The sequence below is a fragment of the Plutella xylostella genome, chromosome 8 (genome assembly GCF_932276165.1).
Source record: "Plutella xylostella chromosome 8, ilPluXylo3.1, whole genome shotgun sequence".
In the NCBI taxonomy this organism is placed as follows: Eukaryota; Metazoa; Arthropoda; class Insecta; order Lepidoptera; family Plutellidae; genus Plutella; species Plutella xylostella.
In genome coordinates this window covers 7,583,876-7,606,389 of record NC_063988.1, presented here as the reverse complement: position 1 = coordinate 7,606,389, position 22,514 = coordinate 7,583,876, and the positions used below count along the sequence as shown (strand labels likewise).

Sequence of the window (22,514 nt, the reverse complement as noted above, 5' to 3'; positions counted from 1 at the left end):
TACAAATCTGCTATATTTTCATCAGTTTCAAGATGGTATGTTGGTACATTAATATAGTATCAAGTATGGTATTCTAAATCTAACAAACAGATGTTTGATTATTGAAATGTTAAAATATTAAGTTTCTATTTAAAATTTATTGGTGAACAACTTTTGGTCTGCACGGGACCAAATACAATAATATCTGCCGTCTCTTTGCGATAAACGTTTCGCGATTCTTGTGTGCACCTAATAAGAATACACAATTTGTAACAAAAAACTATTCAATTTTATCTCAATCCGATTTTTTGCCCTATCATTAGCGATTTGTAGCTCGATAGAAAATATCTGATCAGCAAAGATTTTCCCACCTGTAACATTTTGGATTCGTCTTGCGCTGTAGGTGCCTACCGCTCGCAGTCCGCGCCACTCCATCACGCTAATCCACGCACAGCTACTAAAAGTACTAAACAGGATGATTTATCTGCTCACACCCACATTTGTATCTGTTCAATTAATTTTTCTCATCCGTTTGGCGGCGCGGTTGTTCGTACTTGTTAGCGACACCGCCCGTGTATGCATAATATAAAGCGCCCGCTACGCCCGTGTACTGTACGTCGGACTTTAATTATATATCTGCTACAATTTCGCCTTTTTTCGAGTATTTTTCACATTTTGTCCTGAGTGGGTGGACACCCCCCGCGCCGCTGCCGAAGAGGAAAAAAAAACCTTCCGCGGCCGTGTGTTACATATCGACACGCGCGCTTGTGTGCGGTAGTTACAGGGTACCAGGGTATAATGAATGTACCTGTTTACGGCTCATTGTTTGCTCAGCGAAATTCTGGGGATAAGTTTCACTTTGATCTGCCTTTTAGAGTTGTGTTTTGTTATTTAATTCGGTTTGCTAATCCGGTATCTGTGTAACCGTTGTAATCGGTATTTTTAGATCAGTTTTCCTAAGTAAAGTTATACTAGAATATCTGAATTTCTATGAATGTCTAATATCATCATTCATTTTATTCGTCATTTATGTAGGTACAACTCGATATCTTTCCCACGTGACCGATCCTAAGTAAGCCGTTGCGCGTTGGTTCTGGCCGGGGTGAGCGCGACAGTAAGACAATTAGCGAGTTGAAAATCAATCATAAATTGGAGCGGCCGCGGGTGGCGACGGCGGCGGCGGTGGCGGGCGGCAAGGCGCCGACGACAAGTCGCGCTCAACTTTCCCTGTAACAAGCTGTTATTTCACGATTTAAAATCGCTTCTCAACCCGTTAATGACGCGAGTACAAGTGCAGATCGTCAGCTCCGTTCGGCCGCGGACCAATCTATTTAATAACCCCCGCCGGTGACACCCCGGCCGGCGGCCATCGCCAATTTTCACCCCCTTCCACCCTCCGCAGACACCCCGGCACCCGCCCTGAAAAAAAATCCGGAGCGTTTTAAAATTAATGAGTAAAAATCCACACACACATACGCGTGGCGCGGACGCGACTGTGTGTGTCCGCGGCCGGACGGTAATGATCATACTTACCGGACCGCCGGACGCCCGGCCCGGACGCCGCCGCCGACGATCGGTCTCGGCGCGGCTCTTAAACAGAATTCGTGATCGCCTAGCCTTTTCCATTAGGATGAACTATCCGTCGAAAAAATTGGAAGTCCAAATTGAAAATTCGTTGGTCTGCTCGCTAATTCGAAGCGAACGCAGTTAGATAACATTTGTTCGGCGCTCGGGGGGAGCTACGCAACACCGTTTTTATTTCAGCCGGCGGACCCCACACCCCCTTCGTCCAACTTCATCTGAATAATTAGTGATTTTTTTTCGTGTACCGCTGATTATTCCGAATGTTACGTGCTGGTGATAATTCCTCGACTTTTGTTCATTAGGTAGCTATGTTGCCCAGTTACAACTTTTTTGCTACGTATGTGTACGTATGTAGCGGAATGTAATCAGAAATTCAAAAGTTGGAATTTGAATAAATTTACGACTTGATTGAAAATATATATATTTTAATACGTACCTATTTTTTGCCACATACAATTTATTACAAGTTAAACAAAATTGTTGTTAAAAGAAGGCTTTTGAAGTTTAACTACCTTTACAACAGCTTACAAGCTTGAGCTTGAATCTAAGAAGGAAAACTTATGAAAAACTTTTAATCGCACTTAAACTTTTGAAAACCGCATCTACTTTTATTTATGTATACTTACACACTTATTCAGTTATGTATGTTATTATGTAGATGGGTATCGAACATGCAGTTTGTAACCACAAAATATGTCAGATCGCGTAAATAATAAATTCACTCCACATATTTTATAGAACTTCTTACCATTAACAGCAGCTTGATGTGTATCTTAATTAATCACATTTCAACATGGTTGTAAATATTTTTGAATAATGAGCACCTTCCGAAAAAAGCGGGCTCATAAAAATGCCAAGAATACTCTTTTCTTGTTTTATCAGGTCCAAGTACTTTATGTTAATTCGAGATTAGGTTAATTAAAGGTTGTTTAAACACTTGAATGAATGTTAACTTTTTTATATGATAATTCGCGGGCGGGCGGCTCGCTTGGCAAGGATTCGGCCCCCACCCCCGGCCGCATTTTTTCCACCACCACGAAGGGGTTGATTTTTTAAACTGATGACGCGCTTTCATTCCGCGTTGTGCAACTTGCCCGCGCGGCTGTATGTGTACCATTCGTTGATAAATAAAAAAAGAAAAGAAAAAAAAACGTGAACGCTTTGTCGATAGTGCTTGCTCCTTTTTCGCGCGGCTATCTCGCTGGCTGTCTAGTTCCGTTCCGTTCTAAACTACTAGTGCATTTAAAAAAAGTTCGGAAATAATACTTTGTGTCGTGAACTTTTGTGGTGGCGAGTTTAGATATCATAACTTTATATGCGTTTTGTTTATGAGTGGTTGTATTATATAGATTGTGGTAGAGGCGCGAGGGTTAGCGTAACTTGGTCGATCTCGGCCGCGACTTGTGAAACTTTGGAACTTTGTCGCTCTACGGCGGGGCTAGCGATTCGGGGCTTCCCCAGTACGGAATACGGACAGAATGACTTTAACGTAAAAGTGAATAGTTATTTGGTGAAGTTTAGCGAATTGGACTAAAAAGCTGCGGATAATATGACATTGTCGTTTGTAAGTATTTTTGAGTGATAAATTATGTCTTTTCTGAAAGCTAAAGTTTCCGAAAAAGAATATTCTGTCGTTATATAAGTGCCTTATTGAAAAAGTATGATATATGCGGCTTATTTATTTGATATCGTATTTAGTTATCAGAAGTTTTTTTTTTTATAAATTTAAAGTGTTTTTAAGTTATATCGCCGATATTTTGTATTAACTTAATAAATCGTGGCTGTTTTCCCTCCTAAGAAGTCAGTTAAAATACAATTTACTACCTAGTCCATTTCTGAAGATTTTTAAAGATGGAGCTAGAAAGACTTCAATAACCAAAACGTACCTACATATTATACTATACCTGAAAGATGTTTTTCATACTTAGACTAAACGCTAATAGATCAATTTGGATGTACGGAAATACAGCACCTAATAATTAATGGGGTTTTCCACGGAAAATCTTGCAGAAGTAAAGTTACTGTCAACAGTTGTAAAATAAAAATTATGTTAGAATTGTCTTTGATGATGTATGAATGAAAAAGTATGTTGTAGCCATTTTAAATTATATTAAACTTTTTTTATAAAAAATAAACGAAAAAAAATAACTTCTTATAACGATATAATTTTTGTAAGAAGTAATTTTTTTCGTACTATTATTAGCGGTTGGATATTTATTAAAATTTCGCACATTATGTGATCAATAAAAATATTACTTAAGTAAGGTTTTCTACTAGTTTTATGTTTGATATGGTAGGTACAACAACATAATTATCGTGATTTGCCACATTATAGGACGACCTACGATCAAACTGTATCCGTATTAGTTAAAAACTCCGTTATGGATTTTTCTTATTATTCGTTTCTTATAAAATTTCCTGTGAATACCTACCTACTCTTCATATATCGGTAAATAAGATGTAGACTATTTACATACATGCTGAATTTTCCCACACTACACCAGTCTAAAAGTGTTCATGTATAGAGCGTAGAATTTTATATCAATGTCATTCCCTTACCCAACTCAATACTTACTTCTAGGGACTGCATTCCCGCATCTGCGGGATGATCTGTATTTATGTGCGGCATTGCAGTCCCTACATGCTTCCCCATAAAACTACAATCAGCGCCATCTACCCGACCACAACTGAACTATTTACTCTGCCAGCAGGCGGAGTCGGACCGGTCGAGCGGCGCCAGCTCGCCGGAGGGCGGCGCGCGCACGCAGCTAGCAGAGCCGCGCTCCCCCGCGCCCCGCGGCCCCACCCCGCACCATCAGCACCTGAATGGCTCCAGTGAGTTCGTACTGATGATTTTTTTTTATTATACTTAATTATGTAGTTTTATCGACGAATCATAGTTTTCAAACCATGTAGGCAATGGGGACTACCGTTTTTTTGCTCACCAGTTGGCGCCACTGTCGACCGAGGTCAAGAGGTACCATAGCTGTCAAACTTATCAAAGGAGACTGTATCAAATTGGCGCGAAATAAAGTTTTAAAATTTTGAATCTTCTAACTATCATCACATCGAGTTAGTATGCCGCAATGTAGTGTAGATCCGTTATGTTCGGAAAGAAAAGGAGGACTTATGTTAACAAGTGATAAAAGTGTTCTAAAACAGTGGCTTGTGAAATAATTATTATCCGACAATCTCGTGTTTGTGAAAATCATTATAACCAATTTCAGAAAGAACATAATGTAAATAAGGATTAGGCATTTAATAAATACAATAAAAATAAAAGAATAACACACTGATTTAACTTTTATTTATCCTTTCCGTTTAAACACACTGCTATACAAAAAATATAACACATTAGTAATCCACACAATGAATGCTGGTTGAGTTGTTAGTTGAAACTAAATAATGGTAGTATAGTATACTAAGTATTCTATTATTTGTGGGGGTGTCAGTACCTGCACCTGGCTCACTCGAATGGAGCCTTTGTGCATATCGCCTTAAGGTCTAAACTCCACTCCTAAGCTTGGACCATTTCCTACCACGCTGGTCCTCTGCAGGTTGGTGGGTTCGAAAATCTAGATGTGCAGGTTTTATCACGATGTTTTAATTAACCGTAAGAGCGATGGTATACATTGTACATAAATTCCAAAGTACTCATTGGTGACAATATCTAGATCTGGAGTTTAATTATTAGTGTTCACACTATACAAAGTTTCTGAAGGCCACTCAACAGTAAGTATACACTGAATCATTTTGTTGTATGATGCTGTCCTCTACGTTTCCAACCAAGTTACTGTTACGGTCATAGTCTTGGTGTCTGTAAAAAGAAAAAACATAGCTGTTACCTAAGCAAACAAGCATACACTTCGTAAAAAATAAGTTTGTAAACAGTAAACAAACTAACCTCGGAATTAGCTGCTCTTTGAGACTGCTTATTTTTGCGCCCCTTTTCCTTAATTATTCAGCTTTCAACGACAAATAATCCATATTTGCGATAATTTTGCAAAAAGAGATCACTTTTCAACAGGGAAATGAACGAAAATATAATTTATCACGAAGCCCGCCAAACAAATTATATGAAAAGTAAAATGTCACTCGACCTGAGTCAACACCAGCGCCCCTAGCGGCAAATTCACACGCGTTAGCCCCCATTTGAAGGAGCTAAGTACTAATGTGTATTTCATACGCGCAGATGCGTCAATCTTGGATAATGGTGCATAGATAATAGTGACATCTAGTGGTTGTTTGACGCATTAAGATTTAGTAAGAAAGAAGCCCCGATCTGAAGTAGCGACATCTATGTAGTTGTTGTTTAACGCATTAAGATTTAGTAAGAAAGAAGCCCCGATCCTTAAACAAATAATCACCAGACAACCTCTAACCAATCCTTCCACCCGCAGTGGCGTCGATGTTCCAAAACCTGCAGAACTTGGCCAACATGCAGCAGAACATGCCGCCGATGTCGCAGCAGCTGCAGCAGCAGATGTCGCAGCAGATGACCCAACTCGCTGCCAACCTGCAGGGGCTGACTTCCATGCCTTCGAATCCGGTTATCAACTCGCCGCTTAATCTTAGCGTTAGTGCTCCAGGTAAGTGTCAGAAGTCATAATTCATTACATTACTCTTTATTTGCACCAAAACAGAAAATAAAAACAAAAATAAATACAGTACATAAATGCGGCTTTTGCTTATAGCAATCTCTGCCAGACAACCTTTGGATGGTAAAATGTCATTTTACTTTATTGTCATCATCGGTCTATAACAGTACACTGCTGGACGTAGGCCTCTCCCAATTACAATAATCTTACTCTTAAAAACTATAATTTTCAATATATGGCATCGTTTTTCTGGAATGATAAATATCGTATTGTTCTATTTGATACACTTTGTACATTTCTTGAGCTCGGTATTTCATAAATTCTATTGTAGTATCTAACAGCAATTTTACCAAATTAATGAGCTATTATGGTGAATTTGAATGCTTCAAAGGATCCCACGTAAAAGTTAGTTTATTGCCTGTCAATAATTTAATACTTCTTCCTACTCCTATAAATTATTCGAAGATATACCAAATTTCTCTTGCCCTAATTGTCATTTTATGTATAATTACTTAAAACAAAAAGGTATTCATTGGAATTCAAATCTAAAATAATTTTCCTCGAAATTATTTGTTCTCATGGTGTCACTATCAGTTTTATTATTTCAAGTCTCTTTATAAGTAGTTAGTATGTCAATGAACACTGAAAACTAACTGCATATAGGCCTACCGCTCAACAACAAAAGCTCTAGGTTTCAAGTGCTATCACTGTGCACGACATGGAGATTGGCAACCATAAAATATTGTTTATTTATTTAATGTATAAGCTGTGTACCTACCTAATTTGTATTGTTATGTGATTTTCCATGTTGTGTATTCTTGAAGGCGAATAAACTATTTCTTTCTTTCTTTCTTTCTTTCAAGTGTGGGTACAATTTTTCCCCGACAAAGATACGGTTCTTTCCTTCACAGATATAAAGGGTGAATCGACGGCTAGTAATTACGAAGGCTACACGTTTAGCGCATTAAACCGTCTAAACTTGGAAATCACGTAATCGGTAATCAGGTGATTACCGAATCTAATCGATTTAATGAGTCCACGATAGCGCCCCGCTTCAGCCGAAGCTATTAAACCCAACCGTAATGGAAGAAAAAACCTATCTAAATAATGAGTATAATTACACATTTTTTTTCACGAACGGATATTACGAGTGTTGCGGGATCATTAAGATTTTTATTGTTTTAATAGGGCTAATTATACATTTTTTTCGGTTCTTAATTGATGCGCCGTAGAAAAAGCAATTTATTACAAAATGTGAAATGTCATGCTTTAAATGAATACGTTATGTTAATGTCGAGTTTAACAGTCTTGTAAGGCAAGCGGATGATTTCAGAATTCGGTTATAGCGTTTTGTTCGCCAGAATTAGTCTCGCCTGGCCGCCAATGGCTCTTGGTAATTAAACTCATGTTTCCTCCAAAATGTACGTTTCCACGCAATACTTCACGCTTAGATATACTTCAATTTTATTGTTTAACATCACTAATGTGAAAGAAAGTCCGAATGTAGTAACATTTCCCTATTCAACGCGTGATATTCATTTTGCAGAATATTACTTTATCGCGCATTGCAAATAAATTGATTATTATTAATATTCGTTTCTAATATTATCGAAATTTCGTTAGTAAGTTTATCACTAGCTATTATTAATAAGTAGGACGCTACAACAGTGATGGGATGTTTGACTGAATAATTTAGTAATCGGTAATAAAATAATTAAATATTAAAGACGGTGATATCATGAGTCATTTAACTTTTTTTACCGTGGGATCCGGTAAATGTTCGACTGCTATCCTACCCACTGAAAGCTATTTAATTGTCTTCGTTGTTATTGCTCTTTTATTATACCTGCCAGTACACATCATTTATCCTCAATCATTAGATACTTTCAGACTTCAAATATGAATAAGTTATTTTATTTTACTCGTGCCACATTCAGACATCATTACAACATCGATATGCGCCATTATTGTGGATATTATTTGATATTGTGTATGTAAAAGTTAGTTACAAGTCAATGTGGGATACATATCCTCGTGCTTAAACAAACTTTCCATTTTTGTAGATAAAATGGTTAAAGAAATTATAAGACGGTCAAACATAGGCATACTTACTAGTCATACGTATGTTTGGCACAGTATCGGACAAAGTGGCAATCCACACTTCCAGCCCTACGTCTCTCCCAAGAGATCTCAGGACCTGATGATCACTGCTCATCCTATATTCCCTATGGCACCAACCACGAGTCTGTCCGTTCCTCCTCTCATACTACATCCCCGCCCACCCACGGGGTCATTTATCTGTTCATTACTCTTCTCACACTACATTCCGCCTCTCACACTACATGCCTCATCTCACACTTCATTCCCCGCAGGCATGGGGTCACCGACCCCGGTGAGCAGCACCAACATGCTTCCGCCCGCTCTGCCCTCGCCCATGCCGCAGCTGATTCTGGCGTCCGGGCAGCTGGTGCAGGGCATACAGGGGGCGCAGCTTCTGATACCGACCTCGCAGGGTAAGTGCTATGGTGATAAGGGGGTTTCGGGGTAGAGAACTAGATTAAATTAGGAAATTTTTGTTGCTGTCCAAAGCAGTAACAAGTTTTTTAACAGAAGTTGTTCTTGGGATTCATGAATTTAGCTTCCTGAGTAATACTGGATTTCAAGGCTAGATAATTATTTCTTCAGATATAAGGCTTTTTGATAAAATTTGATCAGAATGACGAACCCCTTTCGGCTTAGCCTTTTCTAGCGTCCTCAATAAAACATGTACAGTTGATATGATAAAACAGCCATGCAAGCAGTAACTTCCCTTTTCCTGTAATTCCCATAACTTTACTGTATTCTATCTATTACAATGCTATAATTCTCCTCCACGCAGGCATAGCAACGCAGACCATCCTAACAATACCAGTCAACCACGTCAACTCAAACGACCAGATGGTCAACCTGGCCCTCAACAACGGGCAAGTGGTGTCAACATCCCTGGCCAACTTACAAGCCATGGCCCAACCGCACCAGCTGCTCAACTCCAACCAGCAGAACAATCGACCCAACATGATGAACCCGTCATTGTCCAACGCGTTGTTAAATCCAGGGCTGCCCAACTTCTTGTCCAACGGGGCGGCGAACGCGCAAGAGTTGCTGCAAGCGCTGCAGCAGCAGGTATGCCATTCGGCCATTTTTTGTTATATGTAACTTGTCAAAATTAGGCTTAGCCCCAGTTTCATCATATACTCTGTTAGATCATAACAAGGGATTACTTGTTAACTTTTGACACATTTGTCAAGAATTTAATATCATATCCGTATAATTGATGACATTTCAATGTAACCCTAAAAAACATTTTCGTTTTTTTTTGTGCAGCAGCAGCCCCAAAACCTGCTGCAGACGGTGCAGCAGCAGAACAACATGCCGCCGATGCAGCAGGGCCGGCGTTCGTCATCTCCTCGGGAGCGCCACTACAACAAGGAGAGGGAGAACTTCGAGCGGTTCGCGGGAGTGGCACGGGAGAGAAGTGAGAGAGAAAACCAGCAAGGGGGGTCGGCTATGAACAGTATTAATAGGTGAGTCAGTTGCTTCTTACATTTTTCAGATATCTCTACATTAGGCTAGGATTCAGGCATGCCCTTCAGTGCTACACAAAGACATTGCCCTCTAGTTATGTTTCTGTCAGAGAAAAGCTGTTCGTTAATGATGACTATTTGTAGATAACATTAAAGCCTAATTTCACATACCTCGGTTTGGTTACATGTTGGACCGTTAAGGTTAGTAAGTGTCCCACCATGCTAAATCACGGGGTTAACTCCCTTGATCGGGTGATAAACTTGATTGCTGCTGTGGGGTTCCGCTAAGACTTGGTTAAGACCGGTAACCAGGCAACGGGTTGCTTACTTGTCACTCATTCTGCCAAGATTCAAGATGGAAAAATGAACAGAGCCTTTAATAAACAATATACGAACTAGATGTAGTGTGACATAAAAAATGAAGCGAAATACTGTCTGGGTTTTATATAATGTCAAACCGTGGGACTCATCCAGTTAACAAGGGTAATAATCCTTAAACGCGTCGTCAGCAAATCCGTTATTGAGACTGTAACTAACAGAATCATGAGAAACCAGGTCTAAAGGCACTACCGGAAAACAATTATCTTTTTTTTCAGAAAAGGTTTACACAAGTTGTAGTTAATCGTTAATTCTTTTATTATTTCTACTAGAGATGCCACGAATATTCGGCAACTATTCGGTATTCGGCCTATTCGGCCAGTTTTTTCAGTATTCGGTATTCGGCCGAATAGTGCGTACTATTCGGGCCGAATACCGAATAGTAAATCATGTAAAAATGACTTGTTATTTTAATCAAAATTGTGTTTTTATTTCAAAATCACAACATTTTAGTACTTAAAATTAATCAGTAGTAAGTTGTACTGGATAAAAACGAGCATTTCAGCATTTTTTGGTAGCCCACGATTGCGCTTTTCATTGTAACCATCCTCAGAAAATAACCTCTCACTATAAACGCTACTTCCAGGTGAAGAAAGATAAGTTTTTGCAAATTTCAAAAGTTTATTGTTTTTTGTTTGCTGACCACCACTTGTAAGGATCGGCCATCCGATCTAGGCAAACTATTATCAAATAAAAATTCAACTCGTTTGCCACAGTTTTCTGCCTCCTAATAATTAGCATTTCTCGTATAATCTGTAGCGACTTCTTCAAAGCAGTTCCAGGAACAAAAAAAACAGGTTGTAGCGCCGAATATTCGGCGGCCGAATATTCGGCGCTTCGGCCGGCAGCGTCGCCGAATATTCGGTATTCGGTATTCGGCCAATTCACTATTCGTGGCAACACTAATTTCTACATATAAGCACTCAACCATTGCGTCTTTAATCAAATATACCTAGTATACCTCTATCACCAATTTTATTCACAAACTTTTCCATAGTTCCACTTGCAGTTGTAACGATATATCACCGGGGAGGTAATTAGTCTTATTATACAATTTCAGTGATTACAATTACATACTAGTCGCCCTTCGTAGAGTATGTATGTACCTATTGTACTCGTATGTGTGATTACGTTATCATGAATACTGTAGTGGCTTGTTCAGCTTGGGGACTCTATAATGAGTTTACTTACTTTTGTATTTCTTTTTTAATATCTGATTAAAATTTAATTTAGATTTACGAATATAAAAGATTATTATAATGTTCGGCTGGTACCTCGCTATGTTATCTACTGAACGTAGAGTTTGGCTATTTACCAATACGACCATAAATTCATTTAAAGCTACAGTATTGTCTAATCTCAATCTCGGGCAAAAGACACCGATGCCATGCCATATTCAAGATATTGAAAAAAAAATATGTATTTGCATGTATTTATTTAGAACTTTTTTAAGCCATGCAGCGCTACCATTGATTGCATTATCATTGATCTTATGCTTAGGTAGATGTACCCAAATGAGAAATTGGCCCAAAAACTACGAGTTTATTTTGTTTTGTTACATTTGATTTTTTATTATCACTGACTTACCTACCTAATAGTTGTGCTAATAGGTAGATTTCTATCGAATGTACGAGAATAACAGGCTACAAACTATACTGTGCTTATTATAATGTACTTATTATAGGGTAATTATATTAACACCGCAGTACCTCCGTCATATCCTGTTAGTTATAATTAGCATAAAGAACCTCATTATAGTGTGTAATAGGTAAATGTGTATGGTATTTTCCTATTCGATAATAATGTTTATACAATGATGTAGGAAAAGATTAAAATCAGTCCTATTATGAAACGGCTGGATACTCTAGGTAAAGGCCTTAGCCCTAATGATTATACATATAGTTTTCTATACACATGTACATATGTCACGTACTGACACATACCTATTACTAAATAGTTACTATGATACTGGTATTTTTCGCTGAAATTCGAGGTACTGAAAAATATTTAAGTATAAAACACACACTCACGCCTTGTACTAATGTACTCCCTTACGGGGTAGGCAGAGGTGCATTGCTGCACCCACTTTTCGCCAGAGTGTTATGTTAGTCCCAATGTAATGTAAGGGGGCGGGCCTATTGCCAAGAACCAAGAAAAAATATCTGTGTTTAAACAAATATCTGCCCCAGCCGGGAATCGAACCCGAAACCTTCGGCTCAGTAGTCAGGGTCACTAACCACTACGCCATTCGGTCGTCAATAATCCTAATCCTAACTAATATTATAAATGCGAAAGTAACTGTGTCTGTCTGTCTGTCTGTCTGTTACTCTTTCACGCCAAAACTACTGAACGGATTCGAATGAAATTTGGTATACATACGGTCGAGACCCCGGGAAAGAACATAGGCTACTTTTTATCCCGGAATTCCCACGGGAAAACTTTTTAAGGCGAAGCGAAGCGCGCGGGAACAGCTAGTTAAGTATAAATGAATTATAGTTACATTACGTGTTTTAATTTTGTCCTGTCATGACTAACGAATATCATCTATTTTGCTTATTAAGTTCTAGCAAACATAAAATATATACTATGTATAAATGAGGTTAAATTACATTTTTACCACTTTTTGCTACGAGTAGTGCTACGCAATCATTTGCTACGCCCATTGAAAAGACATCAACGCAGACACTCGAAAAAAAAGTACTAAATTTCAAAAATCGACAAATGAAATAAAGTCGAGCTGATATCATTAGCGGCAACATTACACCGGCTTACATTTACATTCCATACAACTTGGGCATTAAAAGCAAAACTATTCTTAAAATAGCTACTACTCTACTTATCTATGGAAATAATTATAATGTCCTTGGTTCGTTCCATTCCACAATTCACTTAATTTGAACCTTAATGATCGCTTCTAATGTGCCTTTGAATTGTGATATCGTAAATATGGTTTAGCAGGATCTGTGTGTGTGTGTGTGTGTGTTGTTTTTAATCAGGTTATCTGTGAATGTGTCATTACATGTGTGTGGGTGATTTAGTACTGCGCTAGGACTACATTATGTTCTAAAGAAATGGGCTCAATTGAGTTGTATTTATATTAGGTACGTTGCTATATACTACACTAGCGAAAGTGGCGAGCAATGAAAAAGTTCCATCTGCCATTGACGTGACTGTGCTACGTGTCACTGGAACGATTTCGTTGCTTTCCATTGCATTTATTAAAAAAAAGAATCAAAGAAAATATTAGGTGTACAATACAAGAATAATATAGAATAGAATAGAATATTGCTTTATTGAACACCACATAAATCATACATACAAAAAACATACTTATAGACTAGAACTAATGTACAATAGGCGGCCTTATCGCTGAGAGCGATCTCTTACAGGCAACCTTATATATAATATGTAAGTAAGCAAGCCTACAAGTGTATGTCTACCTAGAGGTGGAAACTTGTGCAACATAAGTTACCCTGTCATTGTTATCTACTAAATAAATTAGTTAAGTTTTCCTAATATAGTAAAATAAATAAATAAAATCAGGGGTCCGGTATGCATTAGCAATTTTTACATTCTTCTTCATCCGACTGTACCGAGCCTAAGAGTAATTATTCTTGCCACCCATATACTTGTTTGATCAACTTAAATGCTTATGTATAATTTAATAATATTATATGTAGTAAGTAAATTATGTTAATTTCTGCCTCCAGTCCATACCAGTGAACTGTTGGATAGGTGTTGTTTGTTGTTTAGTTATTGTCATCTCATACTCCCAGAAATCTTACGAAAATAATTTGAAACTATTAGTTCCAGTTTCGATAACTACTTACCGATTACTGATAATTACTTTCATACAATTTTGTCACATATAAATGTATGAAAACAGTGAATCTGGCAGTAAATAGACCTCTTCAATGAGACTTATTGGGGCTTGGCTTTGGCTACGGTAGATTCATAGTCGTAAATATTACACAGTCATCATCAGATCCCTATGTCCCTGGACATAGGGCTCGATACACCTCAATTTAGTCCGATTAAATCATTTGCCCGCTAAAACACTATCTTAAACTTTGCCAAAACAGCCAAGACACTACTCGCCCGTAAGAAATCTATCAAATTGTAAATACGCGCACATAACAAGCTGTTACAATGAGTCGACTATAAATAAGGGAGGGTCACACACACATACACTCACATAGACAAGTGTGTGTTAATGTGTGTGTGCACTGGTGTGTGTGTGCTCCAAAGACATTAAGTTAATGCGACCTCATAATTACTAGTTGGGAGCATTAATTCTCGCATCCATAATTTAGTTTAATGCTTCACTTCTGCGTTGCCCTACAATCTAGATAAATATTCTACGCCGCTCCTGGGCTACTATTAAAGTTGTATTAGTATATGTACAAAAGTCATTGGATATTTTTATAATCACTATCACTGTTATCATGAAATTATAAAAAAATATTAGAATCTATCTACTTCCATCTCAATCTGGTTAAGCTACTAATATTTTATAACATTGAATTCCACATTTTTTTTATGACTAAGCATAATGTTAACTCCGCTTATTTTCATCTTCTTAGCTACGTAGAGATAATATCCCATTATCAAATCCATTATCATCACTGTAAAATATTTAAGCTCCGTTTAAAACTTAAAGCCCGTATTTGGCACATATTTGTAGGTTATTTATCAGCATAATACTATTTTATTTTAGCAAAACCCAAAGGTGAGATTCTGATATACGACATTCAATAAAATCATTTCTGTTGTAATACTTTGGACTTAAGTTATTTATGATATGTTGCTACTTTTCACAAATTAATTTAGCAGACGCCAATCTGCCGTTGTAAGTAATGCGATATCATTTAATTAAATGAAGTATCAGCTTTAAAGTTATGGACAAGAACATAAATGAGTAATAAAGAGACTCGTGCTAATTAATAGATTAAGTTAAAAGTTTATAAGATATGATTACGTATTCAAAATCAAGTTTTTCTTAAAAAGATTAAAGTTATTAATATTTTTTTATCATTTACCTGTCATGGGAATTGCATGTCTCAGAAATTAGTCGCAAGATCTATGCCTCGATGCATGGACTAAAACGGTTGCAGAATTTCTTGCCATACTCGACCAAAGTTACGCTAGTCAACTCCTTGTTGCTCCCTATCATTGACTACGCAGATGTGTGCTACCCTGATATCACCGAAGAGCTACTTGATAAACTCGACCGTCTGCTCAACTTATGCATTCGCTATATTTTTGGCCTGCGTAAGTATGACCATGTCACCGATTTTCGTAATAAACTCAAGTGGCTCAACATCCGTCATCGAAGGAATGCTCATATTGTTTCCCTAGTATATGGTATAGTTTATAATCCTTGTGCCCCCTCTTACTTAACTGATCGCTTCTCATTCTTTGACTTTACTGATCGTCCTCAACGGTCAAGTCGAAATTTGCTCTTTCGTACCCCAGAGCATAATGCGGCAGGGTATTCGGATTCTTTCACCGTGTCAGCGGTTCGCCTGTGGAACGAGTTACCATTGCATATAAGGCAATCGCAGTCCATAGAAACCTTTAAGTCTAAGGTACGTCTGCACTACCTCCAGAAACAGAACAATCAGCAGCAGATCTAATATATAGTTTATCTGTTTTGTTGTAGTTTGTAAGTGTGACGATGATATCATTATTTTTTGTTATAGTAACTATATATTTAAATTATGTATGTAGGTATATATATATATATATATATATATATATATATATATATTATGTATTTATAAGTATATTTTTTACGTTTATTTTATGATATTATGTATAATAAGTAAGTATATATTCTAGTGTTAAACAATAGATATTAACAGAATTAAACTGTTCTCATTGTCTTTTCGCACTACCTATCATTTTCTCCACAACGCCCAAGGTTAACTGGAAGAGAATGCTTTTAGCATTAAGTTCGCCTATGTACAAACAAATTTATGTGCAATAAAGAATTTAATAATAATAATTTAAATACTACTAGGTATCTATTAATTTATACATTCGCATGTAATAGAAAAGAAATTAGTAAATAGTAAAAATAGTTATAACCCGAGAACTGTTGAATCGATTTTAAAGAAAAGTGATAAGTAATACTTATTAACATAAACTTGAGTAGTATTACGACTAGTTAGGTACATATTTATATTTCCAATTAAAACCGTAACGGACACTCCGTAAACAAAAATACAAATTCAAGCCATTAAATTATAAACTTCAATGGAATACCTAGAAAAATCTTCAAAAAATTCAGAATAGACAGTAATATCATTTTCCCCTCATAAAAGTAATAACTTTATTTTTTTTAATAGAAAACATTGTGTAACATAGTTAGGGTTTTAAATTAACATGCCATTAAACCTAAAGGGCCTTACCACAAAAACTTAGACAGTATTTAGCAGATGTTTAGCGCTGTCAAACGCCTACAAAATATGTCAAATTTCGTTTTAAACACTTGTTAAACAGTGTTTAAAGTTTTTTGTGGTAGCACAGAAAGGGTTTGTCTTGACAATAGATACAATCGTGGTCTACGAAGCAGTAACATGAATATAACATTATAATTTCTACATTGGTACTTATCTTTTAATTTTACATTTGCACTAAGTAAGGAGATATTGAAATTACTTATTTAGGTACTTATACAATTTCATTTCTAAGGTAGATTGGTCTTAGGTAGGTAGGTAACTAGTTATGTCCTACACACACTAATGCACCGTGTCAGCAGAAATATGAAGTACTTTCTACTACTACAACATGGGTACCTTCCGCGATAGCACAGAGACTCCGAAGAGATGCCTTTCTTTGTAATATACTTTTAGCATACTAAGAAAAAAAAACATAAATACCTACAAAGTTTTTGTTTTTTTTTATTTATTTATTTATTAATGGAGCATGGAAAACCAACAGCATGGAATTATAAAACTAGGTATAGTTAAGTTAATAGTAACAAATATGCCAGTTAAAGGTTTTCACATATAGAAACCTTATACTTTACTTAAAATTTACGATTAGCATTTTAGGTGTACTATCTGTGGGAACTCTAGGCAAGTAAGAAAGAGAGAAAAAGGGTTTCTTTACCCACTGCTAACAGCTATTTGTTAGTCTATCTGTCACTGCATAGATCTAAAATGTATTCATACTTTTTAATTTAACATCGCTCGTTTGTTTGTGACACGCAAAATATACATATACAAGTATGTTTTATAGATAAACCAGCTGTTCCCGCGCGCTTCGCTTCGCCTTAAAAAGTTTTCCCGTGGTAATTCCGGGATAAAAAGTAGCCTATGTTCTTTCCCAGGGTCTAGACCGTATGTATACCAAATTTCATTCAAATCCGTTCAGTAGTTTTGGCGTGAAAGAGAACAGACAGACAGACACAGTTACTTTCGCATTTATAATATTAGTTAGGATTGATAGTTAGATATCTATTTTTTAAGGCTACTCCATACCACTCTCTGTTCCTCACTTTTAACTATGTAGTTTGATCTTTCCGAGACTTTTTGTGTTAACACTTAATAACTACGTCATCGGTTAATTTATAGACCATTGTTTTCAATTTACGCATTTTTATGCCACCCAGTTGTGACCCGTACTAGATCATTTTTTATATGTACTTACAGTTAACAAAGAAGATCAAAACTTACCGTTTGATCCAACAGTTTGGTCCTAAGACTCATGGGTGGAAGATAAATAAAAAATATTGATACATAAGTGCATAGGTACATACAATCTCTATTGATTTAAGTATTTTTCATGTCACCTATCACTCGTCAATGGATCAGAATTAAAGGGCCTTACCACTAAAACTTAGACAGTATTTAACTGGTGTTTAGCGCTGTCAAACGCCAACAAAATCTGTCAAATTTCGTTTTAAACACTCGTTAAACAGTGTTTAAGTATAGTTTTTTTGTGGTAGCACAGAAAGTGTTTTCGCAGGGGGATTAATCATATCTCTTTTGCTGACAGTGTGTATAATTTATCTCAGGAAATAAGTCGATTGTGGAGCTTCTGTTAAACTTACCTTTGTTCTTCTTTCTTTAGGTAATAACATATGATAATAATAAGTTATATTGTCCTAAATTTATTTGTACCGGATAATGAAATGTTGAGGAACAGGTGGGTTACACTTATATCTTTTTATTATTTAGTTATTATAAATAACTATGAGATTACTTCCTTAAGGTCTACGAAGTTAAATTATATTAGTACGTACACTTTATTATAAAGGCGATCACATTAATCACGACTGCCAAAAATCTGATAATTTCGCAGATTAACTGAATAAAATACGAAATTACTACGACATGTTAAATTCATACATAACAGCACCCTGTCAAGTTTGGCCTCTTGATGTTTTATGAAGTTGATTTTACATTTATTAAAAAGTAATTATTGACCGCTATACAATATCCTTTTTAATCAAGCCCTAAGGCGATCTGAGGTTGAGATTGCCTTTCTTACATGGTGTATTTTGCTTTTTAACCGTAAAGGAAAAAGAGATGTGATGTAAATTTTTGCGTGTATTTGTGTGTCACCCACCACGTAGCTCCAAAACGTTTGTAATTATTAACGTTCATTCAGTCAAAGACTGCTGCACTAAATGCCTTGCCTAAGGTGGCAAACCATAATTTAGTTTGTGTTGATCACCGAAACAATAAGAAGAAGAATTGAAATTATTTCATCGATATAAATTATGTAGTTTATTATTCTTAGCTATTTTTCTTATTAGGTTCTATACTTACTTACTTACTTACTCCGCTGGCTCAGCGACCCAAAGTGAGTCTTGGCCTCCGATACAAGAGATCGCCACTTCTGACGGTCCAGTGCAGTCTCCCGCCAGTCAACGACTTGTAGCTCGCGCAGGTCCGCCTCCACCGCGTCACTCCAGCGGTACCTGGGCCGGCCCACCGGTCGGCACCCCGTCGGACGGCCCATGTAGGCTCTTTTTGCGCTACGATCTTCTCCCATTCTCTGGAGATGGCCTAGCCAGCGAAGTCTGTGGGCTTTTGTTTCTCCCACTATGTTAGCCCCCGCCATCAGATCTTCCAGTTCGGCGTTTTTCAGGACTCTCCAGCTTCCATCGGGTCTCTGTCTTGGGCCAAAGATCTTCCTTAGGACCTTCCGTTCCGCCACCAGCAGTTTGCTCTCTTCTTTCTGCGTTAACGTCCAGGCCTCACACCCGTACATCAGTATCGGTCTTATTACCGTTTTGTAAATTCTGAGTTTGGTGTTTCTGCTCAGAAGCCTAGACGTCAACACTTTATGCAAAGCGGCACTGCAGCGCAGGAAGCTTTGGATGCGGGTATCGATTTCCTCGTCGCGAGTGTTCGTATCCGTGACAGTGCAACCTAGGTATTTAAACCGGGAGACCCCTTTGTACGTCACATCTCCAACATGCAGGTCTTGTCTGCGAACGGACTTGTCCTTGTAGCGCTTCATGTGGAGATATTCGGATTTTCCGCAGTTTATTCTTAAACCAATTTTTCCGGCTTCTGTATCAAGGAGTTTCGCAGCTTTCCGAACCTCTTCAGCTGTTTTGCCCAGCACCGCTAGGTCATCGGCATAGCCAACCACCTTGTGCTTTCCATTGAGTTGTAGCCCGAAGTCAAGTTCTAAAACTCCTCTGAGAACATGCTCCAGGGCTAGGTTGAAAAGCATAGGCGATAGGGCATCCCCCTGCTTTAGACCGGTGACCACCGCGAACTCATCCGTCAGTTCTCCTCCAACACGAACCTTCATCCTACTCTCCTTTGTGGCAACCTCAACCATGCTCACTATTTTTGCCGGTATTTTAAAGTTGCGTAGGATAGTGAACAGCGCTTCTCGATCAATGCTGTCGTACGCCTTAGTAAAGTCCACGAAAAGTGAATGGATGCTCTGCGCGTATTCCCATTTCTTCTCCATAAGCTGCTTCAGGAAGAAGATCTGATCGACTGTACTACGGTTGCGTCTAAAGCCACACTGATAATCACCAAGGATTTTTTCCGTGTATGGCTCCAATCGCTTGAGCAACACGTAGGACAGGACCTTATACGCTGTCGGGAGCAACGCAATGCCACGATAGTTGGTACACTTCTTTTTGGACCCTTTTTTGTGTACGGGGCAGATCACTCCTAGGTTCCATTCCTTTGGCTGCTTTTCCTCTTCCCAGATCTTGCACAGTAACTGGAATAGTTCCGACTGTACTCGACCCCCGCCGTATTTCCACAATTCGGAGGGTAAATCGTCAATGCCCGGTGCTTTGTGGTTTTTGAGTCTCATTATGGCTTCACGGACTTCTTCAAAGGTCGGGGGTTCCACGATTTCGCTATTGTGTTCCATAGAGCGGGGTACTTGTTCCTCGAGTGGTTGGCAGTTGAGCAGTTGCTGGAAATAGTCGCGCCAGCAGGTCATGATAGTATCTCTGTCCGATATCAGGTTTCCATCATCGTCTTCAAGGAACTGAGCCGTGGGTTGGTAGCCTTTCTTGCAGGAGCTTACTTCCTTATAGAATTTCCGTGACTCGTTAGCTCTGAGGAGTGTCTCCATCCCTCTTACGATGTTGTCCAGATGCTGTCTTTTGGCTCTCTTAATGATCGTTCTAGCTTCCGTTTGGACCTTCTTATATTTGGCAACCCATTCCTCATTATTCTCAGCCTGGATTTTACATTTCCGCCTTTCCTTGACAATCTCTTCGCAGTCCTGATTCCACCACTTTCTTCTTTTGGTGTTTCTTTTTCTTCCCAGTACTTTAACAGCTGTTGTTTTTACTGTGTGTTTCACACTATCCCAGTGATTGTCTATATCCGCGTCAACCGTGAGCTGGTTAAACCTGTTATTCAACTCTAATCGAAACTTTTCTCTTATATCTGGGTCTCTTAGGTTGTCTAAGTTAATCGGCTCCTCTTTTCTGGCGTTATTCCTTCTTCAGGTTCTATACTTTTCATTATTGTTTCGGCTAGGTTATTAAATATAATTATAATACTTAATTATCTAAGTTTAGTTTCTTATAAAATCGTAATAAGCAATTCAGCTCTAGCTAATAATTACACTCCTTAATCCGTAATTATATCTAATTAAAAAGACTAGTGAGAATACTTAATTATGTACATTACAACTTCATTAACTTTTTGTTGGATTATTATTACAGTTAGATACATACATATAATTTGCAAAATATTTATGTCTTAACTGTTAAATTTCAAATCAAACTATGTTTTTATAGGTTATTTATAAGTATTATTAATTATTACCTTTGCGATTTATACCTTTATTCCTAGGCTAGAATTTTGCAATTTTTACGCACAAATTTAAATTAGTAAAAAATACATTTAAAAAAGCATACTTATTGTAATAATAACGCACCCTCATCTCCCCACAATTCCAACTCTTATGGCGCGCGACTGCCACGAGTATTTTTGTCTATCTGCCGGTGTGTGTATCTGTGTGTCTGTCTGTTTGTAGTGCAACGGAGAAGCCCTAATTAGCCCCGGCAATTACCACTAATGCTGGTGCAGTTTTAATGAAGCTCGCCTCATTTGTACCTCGCCACTTGTGGCAACAAAGTAACATGGGTCGTTCCCGACTGATACCTTAACTGGTTGCTCTACACATAAAAATATATATTTAAAAAGTTTTATCTATTAGTAATTTACATCAGTCAGTTTAACTCTACATTGTATTGAAAAAGTAGTAGTAGCGGAAAGGGGAATACTCAGCTCGTTATTCTAAATAGCTTTTGTACTAAACATTTAAAAATTTGTGACAAAAGAAAACGGCGATGCCGCCCTGAATTATCACATATCCAACTATGATTTTTACTAGTAATTTAAAAAGGATATTTTTCCGCATGGTTAGTTTGAAGAAATATTACAATCAGCAAGAATTAGTTAGGTTTTTTTAAATATGCTATGGTTGTGTAGCACCAGGAGGTGTCAGGAAGAGCCCGGCACGAGCCTCTCCGCTCCACGTGACGACACTTGCGCCTGTTCATTAGCCGCATTGTTTTTTATTTTTATATCACTGCTTTTTAAATCATACGAGTTCACGTGTTAAAGTGATGACACTGATGTTTAGCTAGGAGCTACACGGCAGTAGGATAATGATTTAGCGAAGTTTTGTGAGTGCAGTTGTAATGTTTTACAGTTGTAAGGTCTATGGGATCTGTGGGTCTATGGGATCTTTACGCAACAAAGTTAAACATTAGTATCGATGTTAGGAATATGTAGTTAGGTAGGTATGATAATTTTATTCAACACTCAAATGTGTTGGCGCCAGAGCCTTAATTTGAAAAATGTATACTTACGTTAGTGCCGTACATTTTATTTATTGTCCGTATAAAATAAATGGGTATAAAGTGCCTATGGGAATACCATTTCTGATAATACCATTTAGA

The 22,514-nt window shown here is 37.6% G+C and overlaps 1 protein-coding gene across 7 annotated transcripts in view; it reads left to right on the top strand.

The window, feature by feature from the left end:
- The window catches only part of LOC105390372 (POU domain, class 6, transcription factor 2), a 106,602-nt gene that overhangs the window by 68,254 nt on the left and 15,834 nt on the right, over positions 1 to 22,514 (top strand). For 4 of the 7 annotated variants that reach the window (XM_038114814.2, XM_038114818.2, XM_038114812.2 and 1 more), the window contains exons 4-8: positions 4,272 to 4,398; positions 5,964 to 6,152; positions 8,534 to 8,674; positions 9,040 to 9,323; positions 9,525 to 9,724. In XM_038114814.2, coding sequence (XP_037970742.2) covers positions 4,272 to 4,398; positions 5,964 to 6,152; positions 8,534 to 8,674; positions 9,040 to 9,323; positions 9,525 to 9,724 — 941 coding nt within the window. Of the gene's footprint in view, positions 1 to 2,483; positions 3,128 to 4,271; positions 4,399 to 5,963; positions 6,153 to 8,533; positions 8,675 to 9,039; positions 9,324 to 9,524; positions 9,725 to 22,514 lie in introns of those variants that run through there. The other 3 variants (XM_038114816.2, XM_038114813.2, XM_011561662.3) reach the window with 3 other exon arrangements.